General features: G+C 57.3%; 2 protein-coding genes across 7 annotated transcripts in view; one reads left to right on the forward strand and one right to left on the reverse strand.

Annotated features, from left to right (window-relative positions):
• Tead3 (TEA domain transcription factor 3) overlaps positions 1-16,301 on the forward strand; it is a 17,855-nt gene extending 1,554 nt beyond the window's left edge. Inside the window, exons 2-14 of one of the 5 annotated variants that reach the window (XM_023720596.1) lie at positions 7,546-7,797; positions 9,061-9,125; positions 11,040-11,102; positions 11,249-11,311; positions 11,773-11,784; positions 13,373-13,510; positions 13,585-13,634; positions 13,927-13,988; positions 14,448-14,581; positions 14,661-14,834; positions 14,914-15,054; positions 15,152-15,304; positions 15,378-16,301. In XM_023720596.1, the coding sequence (XP_023576364.1) occupies positions 7,546-7,797; positions 9,061-9,125; positions 11,040-11,102; positions 11,249-11,311; positions 11,773-11,784; positions 13,373-13,510; positions 13,585-13,634; positions 13,927-13,988; positions 14,448-14,581; positions 14,661-14,834; positions 14,914-15,054; positions 15,152-15,304; positions 15,378-15,491 (1,421 nt within the window). In that variant the 3' untranslated portion in view covers positions 15,492-16,301. The remainder of the gene's footprint in view (positions 1-7,545; positions 7,798-9,060; positions 9,126-11,039; positions 11,103-11,248; positions 11,312-11,772; positions 11,785-13,372; positions 13,511-13,584; positions 13,635-13,926; positions 13,989-14,447; positions 14,582-14,660; positions 14,835-14,913; positions 15,055-15,151; positions 15,305-15,377) is intronic. The other 4 variants (XM_023720604.1, XM_023720608.1, XM_023720612.1 and 1 more) reach the window with 4 other exon arrangements.
• A 2,182-nt stretch (positions 16,302-18,483) lies between these two features.
• Positions 18,484-22,300, reverse strand: Rpl10a (ribosomal protein L10a). 2 transcript variants are annotated; one of them, XM_004624200.3, is made up of 5 exons: positions 22,267-22,300; positions 21,970-22,044; positions 21,808-21,888; positions 21,401-21,549; positions 18,484-18,859 (listed from the first exon to the last, which is right to left on the reverse strand). In XM_004624200.3, exons 1-5 carry the CDS (start codon positions 22,269-22,271, stop codon positions 18,516-18,518), a joined length of 654 nt encoding a protein of 217 aa, XP_004624257.1. In that variant the 5' UTR covers positions 22,272-22,300; the 3' UTR covers positions 18,484-18,515. The 2 variants fall into 2 exon arrangements, with proteins under 2 accessions (XP_004624257.1, XP_023576405.1); XM_023720637.1 differs by lacking the exons at positions 21,808-21,888; positions 21,970-22,044; positions 22,267-22,300 and adding an exon at positions 21,624-21,773.
• Between the last annotated feature and the right edge of the window lie 779 nt (positions 22,301-23,079).

The raw sequence follows: 23,079 nt of genomic DNA on the forward strand, positions 1-23,079 counted from the left end.
TCTCGGCTCTCAACACAAACTTTCCGTCCCGCTCGCGCCCTCCTCCGCGCCCGCGCTCGCTCCGGCTCCGCCCGGCTCATTCCGCGCATTCCCGCCGGCCCCCTCCCCACGACCTCCCCTCCCGGCCCCCTCCGGCTCCCTCGGGCCCCGGCCGGAGCGCCCCCCCGAGCTCGGACCAGGTAAGCCCGGTAGCCGCCGGGAGGAGGCCTCGCCGCGGGAGAGGCGGTGGTTGGTTGGCTCGGGATCGCGGGGACATTGGAGGGGGGCTGGGTCCCCGAGCCATTGTCCAGCCCCGAGCCGGAGCCCCGGATCTGGGTGCCGGGAAGTTTAGTGAAGGGGGAGAAATCTCTCCGGGAAGCCCCGCCCACCCCGAGGCGCCGGGACTAGTCGGTCCGGTGGCCGGGAGCCGCGACCGTGTCCCCTGTGTGCCGCCGGCCGCCGCGCAGCCCGGGCCCTGTCGCGGGGACTCGCATCCGGGGCGCGCGGGCCCCGGCCCCGCCGCCCTTTGGACTCCGGAGCCCGCGGACCGGCTCCGCTCAGGCCTCGGCCCTGCCTCGCTCGCGCGGCCGCTCCTTCGCGGCCCAGGCCGTCGGCTGCTGGTGGACGGCGTCGGGGCGCAGAGCTGCCGCCCGCCGTGCGCCAGGAGTCCCTCCAGCCCAGAGCCGCGTCGGGCGGGGTCCGAGTCCCATCCCAAGCTATGTGTGCGCAGCTCCGAGGGTGCTGGACTTGGGGCCTCGGCCGCGCTTTGGGGATACTTGTTTAGACCCTGCAGGGTGTGAGGGTGGCAGGGCTCTCCACCCCTTCCCACCTCGTCCCCGTCTCTTCAGTCGTGTCCTTTATTCCTCCTTGGGAAGGGAGATCTGGGCGCTAGCCTGGGTCTGTTTTCCAGCCCAACTAAGCCCTGAAGTGGTGTCATTGAGACCCCTCTCTGTCACTTTTCCTGGGAGAGGCCCTGTCCAGGCCCAAGACGCCTCAGGCAAGAGGGAATGAGGCCTTGGGGGAGACTGGTCTCTTTTCCTATCTCCCCTCCTCCAGGTAGGGGCAGAGCTGGGTCAGGCTTGGACTTGTAGCCCACAGAGGATGCGGGTGAAGCCAGCCAAAGCTCAGAGGGGCCGGTGGCTGTGGTGGCCCTGTGTATCGGCTCTCCTAGGGCCTAGTTCGGTGTCCATTTGTCCCACCTGGGTACTGAGGGGTCAGACACCTCTATGGTCAGGATGCTGGGGACAGCCTGTGGCCAGGAGGGAAACTGAACTTGCAGTAGGCTGGGCAGTGGAGGGTTGTGGCTTCCTTCTGGAGTATCCCTCCACAAGGAGTGTCCCATTGCTGACGCGATTTGTGGACATTGGAGCCGCTACGGGCTCTGTGGACAGTGCTTCTGGGGTGTGCTGTGTGGTGCTGGGGACTTGAGGACCCTGGGTATCACTCCTCAGAGAGGGGCTAGGGACTGGCTGGAGTCTCAGGCCTTTGGGCACTTCTCCCCACCCCCACCCGCCTGGGAACCATAATTAATGCTCATTAGTGCTTTGGGAACTGGGAAATGGCTGAGCAGAATGGTCAGTGGCTGGTGGAAGAGAGCTTTGAGCATGTGTTCTGTGTGCACATGCGTTTGCCTGTGTGTGTGAGCCCACACCTTCCCACACTCGGTTTTGCACACTTTAACACTTGCCCCAGTTGGGGGAAATGCTAAAACCAGGGAGAGGGCTCCACAGTGGAGGCTGAGGAAGCAAGGCATTGACCCCAGCTTTCCTCCTCAGCTTCAGAGAATGGAGGGGCCTCGCTCTCTTGCAAATAGCTTCTCTGCTGCAGATGCCTTTTCTCCTCGCCTTCCTAGGACTGGCACCTTCTGGCCCAGAACCTGAACCCAGTGGGGAAGGGGATGGGGGGACCTGGAAAGATGCAAGGAAAGATGCCAGGACAAACCAGGGGTTGTGAGGAGTCACCCCACAAGGTGAGCACAGCGGAAAAGGATAGGGCAAAGTGCTCTTGGAAGGCAGTTTCCCCTACTCCCAGAATGTCCTGGGTGCCCACTCAGCACAGTGTGCCCCACTCCTTGTTCTGGTCTGTAGAGGTGCAGTGAGGTGATGCCAGGCAGCAGGGAGGTGGGAGCCACGGGAGCCCTTGCCCTAGGAGCTCCTAGCCTCTTGTCCTCACACTGACCGACTGCTGGGCAACCCTAGGGTCAAGGCAACAGCCTCTCTGACTAGAGCTGCAGGTCACATTCGGCCCTGTCCCCAAGGTCTTTCCCTTCTCGCATGACAGCGGGAAGAGAGGACACTGCCTGTACCCTTGAAAGACCTGAACAGCCCGAGAATTCACCCCTGCAGGTCCCCAAAGCCTCACCCTTGGGGTTTCCTAGAGTGCTGATTGTTTCCTGTGCTCCCTGCCAGGCCCAGAGGACAGGAAGTGAGGGAAGCAGGCGTTCAGCTGTGTGTGGCTGTGGGTGAGCACACTGGATGTGTGTGAGGCTGGGGTGAGGCAGTGTGTGCAGGTAGACCGTGTGCATGGAGCCCTCTGTGCATGGGACCGCTTGTGAGGCTGTGTGCAGGTATGAGAAGCCCTCTGTGTCTGTGACCTCCCTGGGTGTGAGGGCAGCAGAGGATCCATGGAGGCTTTTATGTGTGTCCTCCTGGGTGTGTTTGGGAGAAACTGTGTGGTGGCATTCTGTGTGAGCATCTCACGGGTCGTGCCTGCGAAGGCAACTTTTGCTCGAGCACTCGTACAGACCTGCAGACGGCATTGCTTTGTGCAAAGGACACTGCGATTGTGTAACACTGTGCATCAGGCAGGACAAGTGACATCGTGTAACACATGGTGCTGTGGTATGACAACTTGTGTATGTGTTGCAAATCAATCTGTGAGGTGGCTTCAGGTCTGACTGTATGACACCAGGTGTGAGTAAAGCACAGGGCTGTGACAGTGTGACGTGTGTCAGGGCATGGTGGGCAGCTGTGTGAGTGCTGTGTGCAGGTGATGACAAGCCTGAGAAGGTTGCCCCGTGTGTGTGTGTGTGTGTGTGTGTGTGTACGTGTGTACGTGTGTACGCGCGCACGGAGGCGCACAAGTGCTCAAAAAACTGTGGGTGTGACTGAGACTGCTCCGTGGGTGGTCACTGTATCAGCCTGTGTGGGTGACATCCTCACCGAGTGTGCCAGACAGGGTGTGGGACACTGCGATGCAGAGCATGGCTGGGACCCAGTGCAGGGCATCTATGTGGGCAGTCACGGAAAGGCTAGTATTAAAAACTGAGAGACTGCACACAGCCTCACACAGAAGACTGGGTCAAGTGGCAAGTTTTATATCATGTAGATTTTACCACAATACAATTAAGAACAAAAAACACCTCTAGGGAAGAAGCCAGGTGTGGTGGCACACGCCTGGGATCGCAGCATTCTGGAGGCTGAGGCAGGAAGATCAAAAGTTTGAGGCCAGCCTGGGTTATGTGTTATGTTGCATAGGGAGTTCAAGGCCTGCCTGGCTCTATAGGAGACCCTACCTTGAAACAAACGAATGCATAAATAAAATGTTGAAAAAAAAAAAGAAAAAGCCAGGCAAAAGAGAGGTGTGGGTAACCGCAGAACAATATCTGTGACCTCATGTGAGACAAGGCCGGGTGCAGGAGAGGCACAGAGGAAACTTGTTTGTAGAGACACTGTGACCTATGGGATGGGCAGGAGTGTGAGTGACTGGTGGCAGCCGTGTGGGTGACTCTGGGGGCCTGTGGGAACCATCGATGAAGCCCATCAACATGTTAATTAAGAACTGAAGGCCCCCAGCTGTCCCCCACTGGATACTCTGCTTCCCTCCCTGGGAACCTGGGTCAGAGGAGAGATGACAGTTCTGGAGAGAAGGCCTGACCCCTTTCCCCCTGACCCTTTACCCGGAGCTGCTCAGGGAGGGGCAGCTGCCATAAGGTTTGGGTGAGGGGAGTCCCGCCCCCATGGCTTCTTGAGCTGCACTTGCCCCAAGTGGTATAGATGGAGGAGGGGCTGAATCTGATGCCCAAATTGGAAGCACGTTAATGAGCTGAGAGGGAGGCCCCCCCACACCCTAGGGGGCTCTGCAAATTGTTTCCTCCTGTAGAAATCTGTCCCCCTCCCAGAAGATCCTCCCTCCAAAGCCTGGCAGGGTGTGGCCTCTTGGCAGGGTCCCCTGGGGTCCTTGGGCTGGAGGTGGGGGAGACGCACACTATCCCCACCCCCTTGCCGAGCCCAGACTGGTCGACAGAGCACAGCCGCTTCTGGGGTGGGAGCCTGTGGCAGCTGGAGAACAGCTGGCTGTGGTAGGGCTGAGTGAGGAAGGCTGAGGGGGTGGGGAGGCCTCAGGCCCCTTCTTGCCCCATGCTTTATACCCCAGGCTCAGCAGCCCAGGGCAGAGGTGGGGACTCCCAGGGACCATGGGGTTCACATCCTTCTGCCACCTCGAGGGGTGCTGGGGTCTCTGCAAGGGAGGGTGGCAGCTGCCTGCTGGGCCCAGAAAGGGCCCCGTTCAGCTCTGGCTTCCCATGAGGCAGGGGAGGTGCCCACCTGCCAATGCACTTTGTTCCATCTGTGCCCCCACCAGGGTGGCAGCCCAGGGGAAACCCACACTTCAGGCTGGTGATGAGAGCCATGGGGCCGGGTGGTCTGGAGTCCAGGCAGGGGCTGAGGCTCTGCCCCATCCCTGGAGCTGTCCAGCCAGTTCTTCCAGCAGAGCTGGCTGAGGGTGGGGAGTGGGCGGCAAGAAACCCCTTATCTCTCTGGGGCTCAGCACCTGCTCTCCCAGCCTTACAAGCCCCCCTACTCACACCATCCCTGTCACCACCCTTGGCACTTGTGACCCAGAAGCTGAGGGCAGGGGAGCAGGACGGAGGTGCAGTGGGTCCGAAATGGGTGGGTGTGCGGCTGTGGCAGCAGAGCAGGGACCCACGCTGCCTCCTGGGGTCTCTCCATCCTCATCCCTGGGTCTCCTCCTGGTCTGCCACGCTGCTGCTGCCTGTGTTGTCCCTTCTCCCCTCCTTGTCTCCCACCATTACCCCGGTGCTGCGGGTGTCGTCTTTGCTTCGTCTTTGCTTCTAGGTCTCCATGTCTTTGCTGGTCTGGACCCGTCTTTGCCTGCCGCCCACTTCGCTGTCCACTTCTCTGCAGTCCCTTCTGTCCACCTGACCCTCTGGCTTCCTGTCTGTGTCTATCCTCAAAGCTCCTTCGCGGGCTTTTTCTTTCTTTCCTCCTGGGTCTTGTTGCTCCTGCCGTGGCCGCATATGTCTTGGGCCGGGACTCCTGTCTGGCTGCCTCCCTCTCCCCATCCTTCGTCCCTTCCCCTCCCGTCTGGCTCACCCTCTGTCCCTTGGCCCCACTGGGTGGCTCAGCGCAGGGAGGTAGGTGTGCTCCAAGCCTCCTGACCCATTCAGCCACTAGCACCATCTGGATTTCTCATGGAGCCTGCCTGTCCAGGGGTTGGGGGCTGGCAGGGTGGTCACTCTGGGAGACCAGCAGCTCCTCCACCCCTGCTGAGTGCTGCCCTCAGGCAACTGCGATCACCACGTGGGAGCCAGGCTTGGGGACAAATGCAGCGCTGTTTGGGGGGAGCCACCTGTAGGCCTTTGAGTGGGCACCTCTGTGCTCAAGGGGATTCCTGGAGAGCCCGTGGTGCGGGTGCCCGGAAGCCAGCAAGCGGGCAGGCTGTCACTCTCCCGCGCCTGGACTTGTGGTCCTGGGGGGTCCCCTCCCCCTCCCCTGCCGTCCCTTCCCCCTCCGCAGCTGGCTGCCCGGCCCGCCCGTCTGTCCGGGCTGCTCGCTCCCTTCACCATATTTGGCCACAGCTCTCCCGCGGGGGGCGGGGCGGGGCTGACATCACCCGGCAGGGGGGCCGGGCTGCGAGGGGCTTGGAGGACTTGGGGAGTCCGCACAGTGCTTTGGAGGTCTGGGCTGCTAGGGGACCCCGGGGCCCACGCAGGCCAGGTGCTCTGAGGGAGGCCGGGAGAATGGCAGGTTAAGTGGGTTAAGGGTGCTTGGTGAAGCCCTGGCGGCCTGCTTCTTCTGACAGCCCCCAGCGCACCCCATTTCTATTCCAAGCAATCACTTGGGATGGGCTCAGGCCGGCAGGCGCCACAGGCAAGGGTGGAAAGCAGCATGGGGTCCTTGAAGAAGCCACAACCATGCCAGTGGAGGGGACCCCGGCAGCTGGAGCAGACTTGGCTGGAGCAGACTGGGGGTGCCCTCTTGGGAGCAGGGCCTCCTTGTTTAGCCCAGGGTGCCCAGCTCCCTCCGATGGCTTCCTTGGTTCTGCCGCTGAGCCACAGACCCAAGTTCAGGACCACCCTTAGTCCTACTTGCTGTGTCTTTGGGCAAGTTGTTTAATGGCCTGTGTTCCTTGAGGTCCTCATTCGTAAAGTAGGCCGACCGATAGTGTTCATGGGCTCCTTGTGAAGAGTTTGTTTGTTGAGAGACACTCCCTGCATAGTTCAGGCTGCCCTTGAATTCATGTGGCCAAAGCTGGCTTCAAACTCAAGCAATCCTCCTGCCTCAGCATCTGGAGTGCTGGGATGACTGATGTGTGATCACTCCCCGCTACGGAGGATTAAATGAATGTGTGTAAAATGTAGATCCTTCCCGGCATTGGGCAGTGTGGTCATTAGCAGTAGCATTGTCCCTGACCCCCTGCTCCGTTACTGATGCCCTCAGGACTCTGCAGACAGACAGGGGTTCCCAGGGAGAAGCCCCCACTTAGAAGACCTGGGGCTCACGCCCCCTCCATCCACGGGGTCCCCACCTGTCCACCCATTCCCTGCATTTCCAGCTTGGGGGAGGGGGGCTCACTGGGCGTAGTCTAGACTGACAGCCTGACCGGGCAGAGCAGGGACCAGAGTGTGCCGAGCCCTGGCCTGTGTAGCGTGGGCCACGCCAGGGAGGCTGTGGGTGGTTTATGGGCTACAGTGGGGCCTCTGAGGTGTGGGGCCGGAAGTGGGTGCCGGCCACTGCCCTGAGGGTTGAGCATGGCCATGGCTGGGCCATTGCTTGATTGCTAGGCAGGTGGGGCCATCCTGGGCACGCTGCAATGGTGCAGGGGCAGAAGGAGGGGTTCCCAGGGGTCCCTGCGTGGAGATCTGGACCTCACTGGTGGCTGAGTGCTGAGGGCCCCTCCAAGAGCGCAGAATCACTGGGCCCAGCCTTGTACTCCTTTCTCTACTTGTGCTGGTGGCACTGTGTGACCCGTGGGCCTCAGTTTATCTCATCTGAATGGTGGGCATCACTTTTGCCGTCCCTACTTTGTGTGGTGAGGGCCAATGAAGCGGGTGCTTTCTAACATGTGCTGTGCAGATACATGGCCTTGGGGTCCTTGCGGCTGCTCATGGTCTCTGCGGCTTTTTGCGTGTCAGGAGCTGGGTCCGGGCAGGCCCTTAACTCATTTTACAGCATGGGGGCTCAGAGAGTTAAGTGACTCAACCAGGGTCACACAGCTCTGGTTTTCTGTACCCTACTCCCAGGTCACCCAGGCAGTGGGAATTAAGGTCCAGAGGCAGTAGTGAGTGGTAGGAACCCTGGCCTAACCCCCTGCCTCTGTCCCCAGGCTCAGGCTGCCCCGTGGGCTCAGGCCCAGAGCCCAGAGCAACCAGCACAATAGCGTCCAACAGCTGGAGCGCCACTGGCAGCCCCGGGGAGGCCCGGGAGGATGGGCCCGAGGGCCTGGACAAGGGGCTGGACAACGACGCGGAGGGCGTGTGGAGCCCGGACATCGAGCAGAGCTTCCAGGAGGCCCTGGCCATCTACCCGCCCTGTGGCCGGCGCAAGATCATCCTGTCGGACGAGGGCAAGATGTACGGTGCGTGAGGAGGATGCCCTGCCCTCCCCTGCCCCTGTCCAGCCAGTTGGGTGACGTCCTGGCCTCTAGCCAGCACGGGCGAGTCCAGGCGTGTGAGGCCGGGTCGGGGCTGCCTCACAAACAAGCTGGGCGGCCCGTACCTCTCACCCCGCCTGGCCTGGCCTGGGCCTGGAGGTTTCGGGGTGACTCAGTGGGCCCAGGAAACTGGGTCAATGCTGTGTGCTGCAGGCCAGGCCCGGAGGGTCTCTGCCCCCCAGGCCATGGGACGAACTCCTGGGCTGAAGCCTGGAGTGCAGGCCCCAGTGTGGTGCCCTCCAGGGCCTGCCCACAGCCAGAGAAACCCTAGAAGGACACAGGGACTTGTCCTGTTGTCCCCTAGACCCACCCCTGCTCCTTTGTTTTCTTTGACGCTCTGTGCCATGGTGTCCAACCCCAGAAGGGACGGTCCCCTGCCGTGCAGTGGAGAGAAGGTCCCCCAGCTGCATGTGGTATAATGTGACTTCTCTGGGCCTGGTCATGCCAGCCCCAGTCCTGGCACTCAGTGACAGCCTGTGGCCTGCCCCTGTAGGGCCTGCCAGGCCCATATGTCACCTGTCCTCAGCACCCGGCCCTCTCCTCCGCAGGGCAGGGACCACTGTCCCTGGTGCTCCCACGCAGCTGGGGCAGCCCCACTGGGTATTTTTAGATGGGGCAGGAAGGGAGGGACAGTGGGCCCCAGCTCTGTCACTAAAGAGGCATCTGGAGAATGTGGCTGTTCTGGGAGGCCAGGGGGTTGTGGGGACCTGAGGGCGCATATACCTGGCCATGTGTCCCCAAGCCCCCCAGCAGGCCTGGACCCCAGAAGGGCCGTGTGAGGAGTAGGCTCCACTCTTACTGGGCAGGCTACATGGCAGCTAGGAACACGGGGCGCAGGCAGAAGGACAGTGACACAGGAACAGTGGAGGCTAGGTGCCTGCTTCCCCCACACACATATTGCCTTCTCTCTTTGTCCTGTCCATCCGTCCATCCATCCTCCTTCACCACCAGAGGGAAGGGACTCGCCCAGATCACTTGTGGACCTGCATGGGTCCACATGCTGATGAGTCTGCCCATTCTGGGTGGCCCAGGAAGGAAGCACCACAGGGGCTGCTGGTGCCCGCCTCAGCTGCCTGTCTTCCCCTCCGCAGCCCCATGTCTCCAAGCAGCACCCTCAGGCCCTAGAGGCCGTGGGGGAGCAGTGTGCGGAGCTGGGCCGCCCCTGACTTTCCCTCACCTGCTCTATAGGTCGGAATGAGCTCATTGCCCGCTATATCAAACTGAGGACTGGGAAGACTCGGACAAGGAAACAGGTAGGAGCCGGTGTGTGCTGCGAGCGGCCATCCCCTCCTTCCTGCCCTGAGTGTCTGCTCACAGAAAGGGAGACGATGGAGCGCAGCGGAGTAGTGCAGCTGAGATGGGACCTGTGAAGGGCACTGCCAGGCAGACATGGGTGTGGTGCTGCAGGCCTGCATCCCCGGTGCTCTGGAAGCTGAGGCAGGAGGGTCGCAAGTTTGGGCAACATACCAACTTAGTGAGACCTTGTCTCAGAATGAATGAAAGAGGGCTGAGTATAGCTCAGCACAGAGCATCTGGGTTCAATCCCAATCCAAAAGTAAACGCCACCTGTAATGCCTCCCTGTTGACAAAATGCTAAATACTAAGTCGATAGGAAACTGCCTTTGACTTTCAGCTATCCCAGAGTTAGCCGCCTGGAGATGTCTGTCCAGGCCCTGACCTATGAGAATAACTTGATGGTGCAGTAGGTGGGGCCTGGGTTCAAATCCCAGCTCCAGAATCTGGCTGTGTGACCTTAAATAAGTTGTGTAACCTCTGTGTCTCAGTTTCGTCATGTGTAAGTCAGAGATCACATTTAAACCTACTACTTAAAACTGTTGTAAAATCAAATAAACTGGGCGTGGTGGTGCACACCTGTCATCCAGTACTTTGGAGGCTGAGGCAGGAGGATTGCCTGGGCTGCATAGTGAGATACTATCTCAGAGAGAGAGAGAGAGAGAGAGAGAGAGAGAGAGAGAGAGAGAGAAGGAGGGACAGAGGGAGGGAGGGGGGAGAGAGAGAGAAAGACAGACAGACAGACAGACAAAAAAGAAAGAAGGGCCGGCCAGATAGCTCAGCGAATGAAAGCGCCTGCTTAGGCCGGGCACAGAGGCCAGGGTTTGATGCCCCATGAGCCATGCCAGCCCCACCCTCCAGGGCACACTGAGACAGCGATTGAGACTAGAGGTGGTGGCACGCGTCTATAATCCCAGCACTTGGGAGGCTGAAAACAGGAGAATCACTACAAGTCCAATCTACAGAGTGAGACCCTGTAGACCCTATAGACCTTGTCCTAAATACACTGAGAGAAAGAAAGTAAGTAAGTGCAGATGAGCCGGTGAAGCCATTTATGTAGAGAGCGTCAGGTAGAACCTGGGTCCCAGGTATGAGTACTCTCTGGGTACCAAGTAATTGGTAGTTGTGCTGGACATGCGTCCCCACCTGTGTACTAAGTAAGTGGCTTCAGGGCTCCCAATTGTAACTGTCAGGCTGTGATACAAAATTAAAAAAGAAACTATCTTTGGGGGTAAACCCAGCTTGCTGCAGAAGCCCACAGCTAGGGCGATCCAACAACAGGGTGCTGCCTCTGGCTCAAGGCCAAAGGTCAGCCACTCATGACTGGCTTGGGCCGCAGGGAGGAGGCTGCTGGAGAAGAAGATGGCCTGGGGCAGGTGCCCCGTGCCCCGTCTGCCGCAACTGTGGGGCAGGGCCCACAGGACCAGGCAGGGACCCTCAGGCCGGCAGGAGGCTGGGGCAGTGTTGCTGGGCAGCTCCTGGCTAGCGTGAGCCTCAGCCAGGCCCTGCAGTGCACCTTAGAGAAAGCTGTTTGCTCGGAGCACACCAGTGACAGAAGTCACCCCTTCTTGGACTTGCCCTTCCTCTGGACCGGGGCACATAGCTTGGCCAGCAGAACCAGGGCTGGATTTCACTTCTCCCTGTACCTTCTGGGCCAGATGCCTTGTATAGTGAGCAGCTTACACAACTGAACATGGTGGCTTTGGAAGCCACTGTGGACTCTTAATCCATATAAGGCCAAGTAGAGGGCAAAAGTGGTAGTGCCAAGAGGGGCTACCCCCAGGGTCATCCCGTCTCCGTTGGTCCCCACCGCCCGTGGCTGTGCCTCCTCACTGTCTGTTTTCCTCTCTGGCGGGGCGCGGGGCGGCCCCTAGGTGTCCAGCCACATACAGGTTCTAGCTCGGAAGAAGGTGCGCGAGTACCAGGTTGGCATCAAGGTATGTTGGGCGCCTGCCTCCTGGGCGCCCCCGCTGCTCTCTGCACGGCTCGGGCCTCTGCCTCGGCTCCTCCAGCCGCCTGTGCCTCTTCCAGCTAGACCTGTCCTCTCCTCCTGTTCTTTCTGTCTCTCTCTCTCTCTCTCCAGGTCTCTAGCCACTTGCAGGTTCTAGCCAGGCGGAAATCTCGGGAGATTCAGTCCAAGCTGAAGGTAGGGGCTCCTTGCACCCGGCCAGCCCGCCCCATGCCCTCAGGCCCAGGCCTGGGGGGTCTCAGAGGCGCTGGTGCCGTAGGAACACTGGGTTCCTGGCCCCACAGTGGGCGACACAGAACTGTGTGCAGCCCATGCCCCTTTCTTTCCGCTTTCCTTCGCCTCCTTCTTCCTGCTGCTTGCTGCTTGCTACTTGCATGAGGCATCGGGGACAGGAGGATGCCTGGGTGTCACCTGCCAAGGCTGTACAGGTGGTCATGCTGTCCCCGGCCATCCACCCTGTGCTGTGGATCCGAGTCAGAGTCCCATGGTGCCTGTGTGCTGTCTCCTGCCCTAGCAGCCCAGGCCTGGGCGTCCCACTGGCAGGCATGCCTGGGCAGGGGTCTCAGGAGCTGAGAGCGGGTGCGCGGGGTGCCCAGCCCTCCATATCTCTTCTAACCCATCCTCCCCTTCCTCCACAGGCCATGAACCTGGTAAGTAGCACTGTCCTCCTGGGATAGGTGGCACTGGGATGGTTTAGCACATGCATGCGCACATGCACACTATTCAAAAGCATTTGTTTTGTTTTTTAATATATTTGGTACGGGGTCTCACTACACAGCTCAGACTCATAGTGATCCTCTTGTTTTCAGCCACCCCAGAGCTGGGATTACAGGCATTCGCCACCATGCCCCACCCCTGGGGGTGGGGCCAGTGTGGCATGCAGTGCCAGGAATTGTTTCGGTGTTTTGAGACAGGATCTCAATATGTAGTCCAGACTGGCCTCAAACTCACAGCCATTCTCCTGCCTCAGCCTCTCAGTGCCTGGCTGAAAGCAGCTTTTGTGAAAAGTGAGGTACAGTCACTTGCCAGCATTCATGTGGTCCCCATGCCGGAGGCTCAGGCCTGCAGCGCTGGTGGGCAGGAGGTTGAGCATCTATCCCACACTGAGAGGGGAAATGCGCTGATGAGTACAGCTGGCCTCTTTTGGGTCCAGCTGAGCTCAGAACAGAAATATTTGAAAATATTGTGCCTGAATTGAACGTGGATTATTTTTTCTGTCATTCCCCCCACAACCCAATATAAAAAATGATGTATTCTGGGCTGGTGAGATAGCTCAGCAGACTAAGCACCTGCTTAAGCAAGTGCAGGGACCAGGGTTCAATCCCCTGTACCACATGCCACACCAGCCCTGCCTCTGGGAGCTCTGAGCAGGCGACCAAGACCGGGAGTGATGGCGCACACCTGTAATCCCAGGGCTGGGGAGGCTGAGAACAGGAGGATCACAAGTCCAAGCCACGTAGTGAGACCCTGTACCAAATACATTTTTTAAAAAAGATATATGCCAGGCATGGTGACACACATCTCTAGTCCCAGGTACTGGGGAGGCTGAGGCAGGAGGATCACTTTATCCCAGTAGTTTAGGACCAGCCTGGGTAGCACAGTGAGAACTGGGGTCAAAACACACCCAAGGGGTGAGCAAGATAGCTCAGAGGACTAAAGCGCCTTCTTAGGCAAGCTTAGGCAAAGCGAAGGGACTGCGGTTCGATCCCCAATACCACATGCCTTGCCTGCCCTGCTCCCACGGTGGGCTAAGCTGGCCAGAGTCCTGGCTAGTGGTGTCCACCTGTAATCCCAATGCTGGGGAGGCTGAAAACAGAATCACTGTGAGACCCTGTAACAACCAAATACGTTTAAAAAAAAAAAAAAATCAAAATTACTGTTAAGGGGAACTACCCACTCGGGCCCCCCTCCTGTCCCTCTTTTGGAAAGGAGCTTTCTTTCTCTCAATAAATATATTCTGTTCATAAAAAAAAAAAAATACTGTTAACATTGTAATTAAGTGGAGAATGTGTACATAGGGCCTGTGCAAATGCACTTTATACAAGGGATGCACGTACTGTGTTCTGGCCACCAGGGATCCCATAGAGATCAGAGACACTGGGCAGAGTGAACCGGTCACTTTTACTGTGGGTCTTGGCCGGGGGTGAGGACACAGGCTGGCCCTGAAGATAGAGGCTGTCCTGAGCCCCTGCGGAGCCAGACCCCAAGGGCCTGACTCGGCGGCCTTCACGTCCCCAGGACCAGGTCTCCAAGGACAAGGCCCTCCAGAGCATGGCGTCCATGTCCTCAGCCCAGATTGTGTCCGCCAGTGTCCTGCAGAACAAGTTCAGCCCGCCTTCACCGCTGCCGCAGGCCGTCTTCTCTGCATCCTCCAGGGTAGGGCCTGGCCCGAGGGGGTGAGGGCGGGTAGGGCGGGACAGGGGTCCTGAGGGTGTTTGTGCTCTTGGCAGTTTTGGAGCAGCGCCCCGCTCCTGGGACAGCAGCCTGGACCCTCTCAAGAGTGAGTACCTGCGAGCTCCCCATCCTTGTGTACCCTGGGACCCCAGCCGCACTGCAGAGGCTAAGAGAGGCAGGGAGGGAGCTTGGCCCGGGGGTCCCTGCACCCCTGGGGGGCCATTCCCATGGCTCTTGTCCCCCAGCCACCTGGCCTGGCCTTCAGTTTCCCTGACTGTAATAAACAGCACCCCTGGTGCCCTAAAGCCAGGCTCCCAAGTTAAGCATGAAGGATGCATGGAGGCTGCAGGTGACTTCCTGCGGGCCCGCGACCCCTAACCAGCTGTGCTCATCTGCAGCATCAAGCCCTTCGCACAGCCAGCCTACCCCGTCCAGCCGCCCCTGCCGCCGACACTCAACAGTAGGTGTCCCCTCTGCTGGGGGCTGGGGGGGTGGCAGCCGCAGGGGTAGGACGCACAGGATGATTCCCAGCATTAGCAGATGCTAGCCAGTACTCAGCTGAGCACGCACCGCACCACCAGGCTATGGCATTGATGTATGGATTGAAAGCTCCCCGGAGACAGATACCAAAGTCGGAGCAGGGCTTCACCCCCTCTAGGTGGTGGGATTCTGGGTATGCATAGTTTTCCCTTTTCTGTGTTTGTGGAGCACATGTTAATAGAGACCCAAGGGACACTGGTGCTGCCATTTCCTACTTGGTCCCCCTACTTGGCTGTGCAGGTTGTACGCTGTACAAACATACCTGGTAGGCAAGTCAAAATCCAGCCCACATCCGTGCTCCAAGACAGTCCTTGTCAAGTTGGCACCGAGGCTGTGGGCGGACAGGGCCATGTTGTGGGGACCCATCTCGCCCTCCCAGGTTATGAGCCCCTGGCCCCGCTCCCCCCAGCCACTGCCTCCGTGCCGGCGTGGCAGGACCGAACCATCGCCTCCTCCCGCCTGCGGCTCCTTGAGTACTCAGCCTTCATGGAGGTGCAGCGAGACCCTGACACGGTAACGTGCTGTGGCGGGGCTGGCCCTCAGGCTGGGCAACCATGTCCCTCACCCTGACCCCGCCTGGCCCTCCCCACAGTACAGCAAACACCTGTTCGTGCACATTGGCCAGACCAACCCCGCCTTCTCCGACCCACCGCTGGAGGCAGTAGATGTGCGCCAGATCTATGACAAGTTTCCCGAGAAGAAGGGTGGGCTGAAGGAGCTCTACGAGAAGGGGCCCCCCAATGCCTTCTTCCTCGTCAAGTTCTGGGTGAGCCCTTGCTCATCACAGTACTCGCTCAAGCACCCAGCCAGCCCCAGGCTGACACCAACACCCCCTGTCCACCCAGGCCGACCTCAACAGCACTATCCAGGAGGGGCCTGGCGCCTTCTATGGGGTCAGCTCCCAGTACAGCTCTGCCGACAGCATGACCATCAGCGTCTCCACCAAGGTGTGCTCCTTTGGCAAGCAGGTGGTGGAGAAGGTGGAGGTGAGTGGGGCGCTGTGGCAAGCAGGGGGCTGGGTGGCCTCAGGGCCTGGGCATGGCGGGCCAGTGACTTGGACACCCTCCCTGCTGGCCCCACCAGACAGAGTACGCCCGACTGGAGAATGGCCGCTTCGTGTACCGCATCCACCGCTCACCCATGTGTGAGTACATGATCAACTTCATCCACAAGCTCAAGCACCTGCCTGAGAAGTACATGATGAACAGTGTGCTGGAGAACTTCACCATACTGCAGGTGCATGCCGCACAGGGAGGGGGAGCTGGGGGACAGGGCCCGCCACCGCAGCTGACCCCTCTCTGTCCCCCAGGTGGTCACAAACCGGGACTCCCAGGAGACCCTGCTGGTCATTGCCTTTGTCTTCGAAGTCTCCACCAGTGAGCACGGTGCCCAGCACCATGTCTACAAGCTCGTTAAAGACTAGGGGGCCTGCAGCGCACCCCAAGGACCCAGGACGAGCACCTACCATGCACTTGCCCGGCACCACCAGGGGCCCGGGGTGAGGACCCGCCGCCCCACCCCTGCCGCTGTTCTGCGCTTTGGCTGTGGGGGCAGAGGAGTTCGATGGCAGGCACTACCTGGCTACCACCCAACTCTGTGTGGTGCCCTCAGAGGCAGGGATGGCAGACACCTTCAGGCACTAGTGCTGGCCCCAGACCACAGGGAGTGTGGTGGCAGGGGAGGCAGAGAGGAGGCCGAGGCCGGCAGCTTGCAGGGGACCAGGAGGGTGGAGATAAGGCAGGCTCATCTGGGGCCCAGGTCCCACTACCTCCAGGGCAGGGGAGACTTGCAGGGGCCATACCAGGGCAGAGAGGGGGAGCATAGTGGCTTCCATTGCCCACTGTGGCGGGGCCCCAGTGCCCACCAGAGCTGGCCCCTACAAAAGGGCGCAGGTGGAGCAGAGCCCGGGCTTGTCCCACCTCCAGCCTGGCTGGGCCTCAGGCCCCCACACTAGTACTGGGCTGAAGGCAATACCAGGCCTAGGCTGGCCAGTCCCAGCCACTTCCAGGCACTGGGTCCACATAAGTACTGTGCCCTCCCCCACACCTGCCCACTTCCTGCACCAGCTGCCTGTGGCTTGGGCCACACCTCACCTAGGTTTTATAATGTGTTATATATATATATATATATTTTTGTGTACTTTCTAAATCCGCTGTGATGGGTTAGACTATAAATGTGGCTTGGGGCAGGGCCTAAGACCTGCCCCCTGCTCAAGTAAGAAATTAAAATTATTTGTGGGTAAGTCACAATTTGTGTCAGGCCTCTGAATGCCAAGCTTCCCTCTGCGGCAGCCAAGGCCAGGTACTTCCTGGGCTATCACTGGGTGGGAACTGGGGTGGATGCTGCCCAGCAGGTAGGTAGTGAGGCAGGGTCCCTGTACAGCACTAGAAATCCTGGCTGAACTGGAAAGCAGTAGTTCCATTTTCATATTCTGGACCACTGGCCCAGAGTGCACAAGGCTCCTACAGCCAGGCCCTGGGTATGACTGAATCCCACCCAGCACCCTTCTGCTTGCTCCACTGCCCAAACAGGGACCTCAGACTAGACTTGTCACAGACAAGAGTGTAGGGGCCTAAGTATTTCACTCATTTAGACTTCACTGAGAAACGTGTCAGGGTGTGGCCCGTGGCCCACAGCCCACAGAAAAGTACACTTCACTCTGTGCAGACTCCAGACTCCAAGATGGTAGGACCCAAGACATCCCAACAGCCTGAGAGAGCATCCCTTACCCGAGTGGCCCCAGCCAGCTCTGGCCTTCGCCCTCACCTTAGGGACATGCAGAGCCTGACTGTGGGCACGTCCCCAGCCGCTGAGCACAGGAGCTCCAGCTCAGCCCCACGCAGTGGCAGTGCACCTGCCTGCCTGTGCACTCAGGGAATCCCACTGCTCAGGCTTCCAGTTGTTTCTGACACCATCTGTGAAGCATAAACTTAGCTTTTCACCTGAAGTAGGTCACACATGTGGCACAACTCCAGTCTGAGCTGGTGGGGAGGCTGAGGCAGGCTTGCCTGACCCCTGGAGTATGAGACCAGCCCAAGAAAGTCACACCGTGCTTCCCTAAGACAACTGAAGTAGAGACAGTATCTGCTTACCAAGGTTCAGCAAAGCACATCTGCACCAGGTTAAACCAGCACACATCCCTGCCCCTCCAAATCCAGTTCCAGCACCAGGCCCTGGAGACGGGATCACAGCTTGGGATGCGTGTGTGCATGTGTCCACAGCCATGACATGCACTGCTGCCCCAGAGCAGCAACCGCCTTCAGCACCACTGTACCTGCATGCACACTCCACCTCCCAACACCAACCTGCTCGCAGGTCGGGGCTGTCAAACCCACCAGGGTGGGCCCAACAGCTCAGCGGCTGGGGTTTTGAGACCCTGTGGTGGTGTGGGCCTGCAATCCCAGGACTTGGGAGGCTGTAAACAGGAGAATCACTAGGCGTTCGATCTATAGTGAGACCCTGTAGACCCTGCCCTAAATACAAAAAACCACTAATGATCCTCGACACATTAACAGGTGACACCTTGGTTCAAACTCAAATTTTCTCCCCAAACCTGGGCTGCAAACTAGGCAAGAATTGAACCAAATTCCTCTTCCTAACTGCAACACTAAACTTTTTTTGCAGACCCAGAGATTGAACTCAGGGGAAGCACTTATTCTACTTAACTACCTCCCTAGCCCCCATAACTTTTTTAAAAACATTTAGTGTGGCCAGCTCAGCCCACCAGGGGGCGGGGCTGGCTGGCATGTGGTGCTGGAGGATCGAACCGCGGTCCCTGTGCTTTGCTAAACTTGTTCTAAGTAGGTGCTTTAGACTACTGAGCCATCTCTCCAGCGCCCCCTTAACTATTTTTAAAAATGTATTTAGTGTAGGGTCTCACTACACTTGTAGTGATCCTGTTCTCAGCCTCCCAAGTCTCAAGCACAGTTGTCTCAGCAGTGGCCTGCGCGGCATGCTGGGGATCAAACCCAAGCCCCTGTATCTAAGCACGTGCTTTAATCCACTGAGCTATCTGGCTGGCCCTATTAAATTTTACTCAGTCCTAAATAAATTTTTACTCAGTCCTTGTCCAAGTGTTTATAACCAGAATTGTAGAATCCAGTCCAGAACCAAGGCCCCACACCAATGCCTTCCCTGTGAAGGTCCTGCCACTTGTTCCTGGCTGGGCCAACTCAGCACCCCACTCCCCCACACCTGCCACAGGATTCCCCAAAAGCTGAATGCTGCCTCCTCACCTGTCACACTGTTGTATCCAAGCAGTCAGAGAGAACTGAATGACTTGTGGCAGAGGCTGCCCTCTAGCTGTGGCACCCAAGTACCCATCACCAAAGTGACAAACCACAGCTGCCACCATCCCCAACAGTCACAACTTAGGTCATGACACCCTGCCACCCCAATCACACACAGGGCAGAGGAGTGGTGGCACTGACATTTATTAGGATGTGCCCTAATACAGGCGCTGGGGCTTGCCCATAGTGCTCTTGATATATAGGGCCCGGACATTCTGCCAGTTCTTCTTGAGCAGGGACACCAGGAAGTTGACGGCCAGATGGATGTTGTACACAAGCTCATCATCTGTCATCTTCACGTGACCAACAGCCACAGCCAGACACAGAACCTTCTTCATCTGGAACTTGATTGTGGACTTCACTTCGTCAACTTTGGCCACCATGTTTTCGTTATGGGTCAGCAGAGAAGGGAACTTGCCAGCCTTATTGAGGCCGGGTCCCAGGATTCGTGGGATCTGCTTGATCAGAGACTCAGAGGCCAGAAAGGCATCGTACTTCTTGGCTGCAAACAGCAAACATGGGCACTTAGAATCTTCTGATCTGTAGTCAGACGCGTTATCCATTGTGCCACTGGCCCCGTAACATGGGCACTTAGGAACCAGGGGGAGGGAGGGTACACACAGTGGCCAGGCCAGAAAAAAGAGCTGAGCCAATACAGAAGTGACCTCCAAGGAGCACCAGCTCGAGGGGCTGGGGCTTGTTTTTTTTTTTTAAAGTATATTGGGGACAATTCCAGGGAGAAATGAGCTGCAGCCCCACCTACTTTAAGACAAAATCCTGCTATACTGCCCCGGGGCTGGCCTTGAAACTTGCTACCCTGCCTCAGCCACCTAAGCAGCGGAGTTTACAGGACAGTGTCCTTTTAAGTGGCTACTTCTATTGCCTGGCAAGCACAAGAACCTGAGTTCAATCCCTGGTTCCACAAAAAAAAAAAAAAAAAAAAAAAAAAAAAAAAAAAAAAAAAAAAAAGGGTCCTTTTAAACCCCCGCAAACCCTCGCTTCTTGTTTTTTTTTTTTTTTTTTTGGGGGGGGGGAGAACCAGGGATTTAACACAGGTCCTTGCATTTGCCAGGTAAGCACTTATTCTACTGAGCCATCTCTCCAGTCCCATGCCTTTGGATTCCTAAGTGTCCTGTAACCCAGCTGCCTAAAATGCTACCAACCCACAACCTATGGTTGAGAGCAAGGCACACTCTGGCCCACACTGCCAGAGCTCAGGTCAGACCTCACCCAAGAGCTGGGGCCCTTGGCCATGACCACAGGGCACCTGATGCCTCTAGGAAACACAAATCCCGACTCTAGGCATGAGGCCAGGGAACCTAAAGCTCACCTGGCCTGTCTACCACAAGTTACAGGTTGCCCTCATTACCTTGAGCGAGGTGACCCACAAAAGCTGCACCTGTTGAAAGCAGTATTTGAAGCTTAACAGCCTAGGTTATATGGCAATAATAAGCTTCTCTTCTGGAGGGTTAACCTGTTTGCAGACCAAAAATTAGAGAAAAAGGAGGGCCGCATGGAAAGCCAACATTTTGGCCCTAGCCTTCCAAGGTTAATTAAGACTCAGGACATATGAGAACCTGTACTGTAACATCATGTAACTCGGCAGTGTCCCAAACTTTCTGATCAAGGAGATTATGGGGCCAAAGAGGAAGGTGATCGATGATGTAGAGTGTGCCTAAAGAGAGTCACATGGAGAGAAAACATTCTCTCAGGCTTTCACAGAGAGCACACTGGCCAAGCAATGGCTGACACTGACAAAGGATCTACAAACTGTGGTACAGGGTTTCAGGGTAAATCCTGAGAGGATTTGACTGACCTTGTCAGATACAAAAGTTACATTTCTCCTTATATAGGTCTTGCTTTATCTTGGTCTTAACCATCCAGCAGAAAAGTATAAAAAGTATAAGAAGCCATGGTGTTATGTTGAGCTGTTGGGGACTCAGGTCAACAACTTCTGACATTGCCAGGCAAGTGGAAGACCCAGTACTACTATGGATTTTTTTTTTTTTTTTTTTTTTTTTTGCGCCAAATGCCTTCAGGGCAGGTTTGGCTGGCTTGAGTTGTGGGGATCGAACCCTAGCAACCTGAGCCTGACTGCTTTGTTGAAGCAGCCACTTAAAGAACTGAGCTAAGGGGCAGGCCCCTGACCCAGTATTATTATGGACTACTGGACTATTTTGCTGAATTCGCACACCTATAATATTTAAATGATGGAACTAAACAAAAAAAGGGGATACAGATGAATGTCCATTTTGTATCTGTGTATTCAAAATGGTTAGGATAGATATATAGCTACATTCTCTTAATTCAAGGAACAGAAGGATTTGTTCTAATAGTGTTTATAAATAGAATATCATGACTGCATTTTGTACAATAAACTAGGAAGGCAATATGCAATGTGTTAACTATAGGAACTAACCTACCAATTTGAACCTGTCTCATTGCTATTTCTCAATAAAATTATGGAAAGAAAATAAGAATAAAAGCAGTATTTGATCTCCCACACACCGCCATAACAAGAAAAGGCCAACCTTATTATTTTTCTGTAGTACTAGACATTTGCCACAAGGCTTTTGCATGGAGTTAAAGCCCTAAAAACTCCTTTCGTAAAATTACAATACATCACTCCGGGTAACTTACCACCCATAGCAACCCTTTCCACTCTACTATCTGGTTTGGGATGTGGTCTCTTTAACCCAAGCTAGCCTCAGCCTGCAATCCTCCTGCCTCAGCCTTCCAAGTACTGAAATAACAGGCATGCACACCAAAACCAAAACCAAACTTGCTTTAAAACTCCAAGTAGCTCACATCTGTGCTTCCCAGCACTCTGGGGGGCTCAGGAAGAATGACTCCAAATTCAAGCCAAGCTGTGCAACTCAGTAAAATCAAACTCAAAATGTTTTTTATAAAAAGGAGGGGAGGGGCCGGGGAGATGGCTCAGTGGAATATGCGCTTCCCTGGCAAGCGCAAGGGCCTGAGTTCAATCCCTGGTTCCGCCAAAAAGCCACTGCAGGTTAAGCTTGCCCCAGTCGGCTGCACTCACCCAGCTTTTTAACCAGCTTCTTATTCTTGTTGAGCTTCTTCAGCGCCTCGATGTCCATGTGGGGGATGTCCACGGCCTTGGCCTCGTCGCAGTGCTGCTGGTCCCCCAGGACGCACACGGAGAACTTGGGGCGGGGCGTGGACTTCAGCCTGCGGGGCGGCGGGGCGGCCGGTGAGGCCGGGCGGCGGCGGGGAGGGCGCGGGCCGCGGGCGCCGAGCCTTACCGGGACGTCGTCCCCAGCGCCAGCCTGGCTTCTCAGGCTGGGCGGCGGGCTCGGCCGAGGCCTCCCCACGCCTCCCCTCTTGTTTTAAGACCCAGGGTGGGGGTCCGTGCAGCCGGCCGCGCCAGGCAGGGCAGGGGCCCGGGCCGGGAGCGCGGAGGGCCGCGCGGGGCGGAGCGGTGCCAACCTGACGGTGCCCGAGAAGCGCTTGTCCTTCTGAGGGTCATAGTTCTTCAAGCTGATCTGCAACTCCACAGTCTCTAAAAACCTTGGGGAAGGAGCGACGTTATCGAGCCGCCGCCGCCGCCGCCGGCCTCCCCCCGACTCCCACCCCGGGACGCCCGCTTACTTCCGGCGCTTGCGCTGGTTCCCGTGCAGGACCTCGCGCACCGCCTCGTACAGGGTGTCGCGGGAGACTTTGCTACTGCGAAGGAGAAGCCAGAGCGTTCACAGCCGGCCTGCCGCCGCGCCATCCTTCCCGGCCCCGCGACCTTCGGGGACCGAGGGAGAATGGGACCTAGAACACGGCGGGGAACTGACCCACAGGGACTGATCCAGTGCAAGAAATACCTCTATGGCGTCAAAATCCTCCGTATCACACCTAGAAGCACAGATGAACGCGGATAGCACCCCAAGTTCAACTCACCTCATGGTTCCTTGTGTTGAGGAAACCGGAAAAGAAGTTAGTAGCCTCGCGCATGCGCAGAAATAATGGCCCTACTCTCGCGATAAATTCCCGGTTCCCGCTGACTGTGTCCAGAACCTAGTCTGGGTTCTCAGCCATGAGGAACACTACCAAATGTGGCCGCTGGAGGGAGCCCGTGGGATGCACCGCAAAACCTACGGGGCACTCCAGTCCGAGCCACCGCCTGTGTTGCCCAGCTGCTGCCTAGTTGGCTCTTACTAAGGCCGAGCATAGAGTCTTGATCTCGTGCTGGACCCCGTATTTAACCTCGTGTGAACTTCGTCTTTGCACAATAATCAGGTGGACTGTGTTTTCTGTCATTCCTGAGTTTGTTACCATGAGGCAAGAAGGATTGCCTGGGGCAGCTGCCCTCACCTGAGCAAGAGGTCTTCAGGTGGGCACACTCGTCAGTTTTTTGTTTGTTTTGTTTTTGCGGAACCGGGGATTGAACTCAGGCCCATGTGCTTGCCAGGGAAGCGCTTATTCCACTGAGCCATCTCCCCAGCCCCTAAGACTTTTTTTTCCCCCAGAACTCAGGCCCTTGCGCTTGCCAAAGGAAGCATTTATTCCACTGAGCCATCTCCCCAGCCCCTAAGACTTTTTTTTCCCCCAGAACTCAGGCCCTTGCGCTTGCCAAAGGAAGCATTTATTCCACTGAGCCATCTCTCCAGCCCCTCGTCAGTTCTAAGAACAGCCCGGAGACATTACAACTTTATCCTGAAAATTTGCAGCACTAAAACAGCATCTCCTGCGCAGGACCAGATGTTCCACCTT

This window comes from Octodon degus, unplaced genomic scaffold, assembly GCF_000260255.1.
Source record: "Octodon degus isolate 3935 unplaced genomic scaffold, OctDeg1.0 scaffold00005, whole genome shotgun sequence".
In the NCBI taxonomy this organism is placed as follows: Eukaryota; Metazoa; Chordata; class Mammalia; order Rodentia; family Octodontidae; genus Octodon; species Octodon degus.

Coding starts and splice junctions, on each gene's coding strand:
- Rpl10a (XM_004624200.3), bottom strand. Junction 21,550..21,807: donor CGCTTCTCGGGCACCGTCAG/GTTGGCACCGCT, acceptor GCCGCCCCGCAG/GCTGAAGTCCACGCCCCGCC. Junction 18,860..21,400: donor GAAGCTGGTTAAAAAGCTGG/GTGAGTGCAGCC, acceptor TGCTGTTTGCAG/CCAAGAAGTACGATGCCTTT.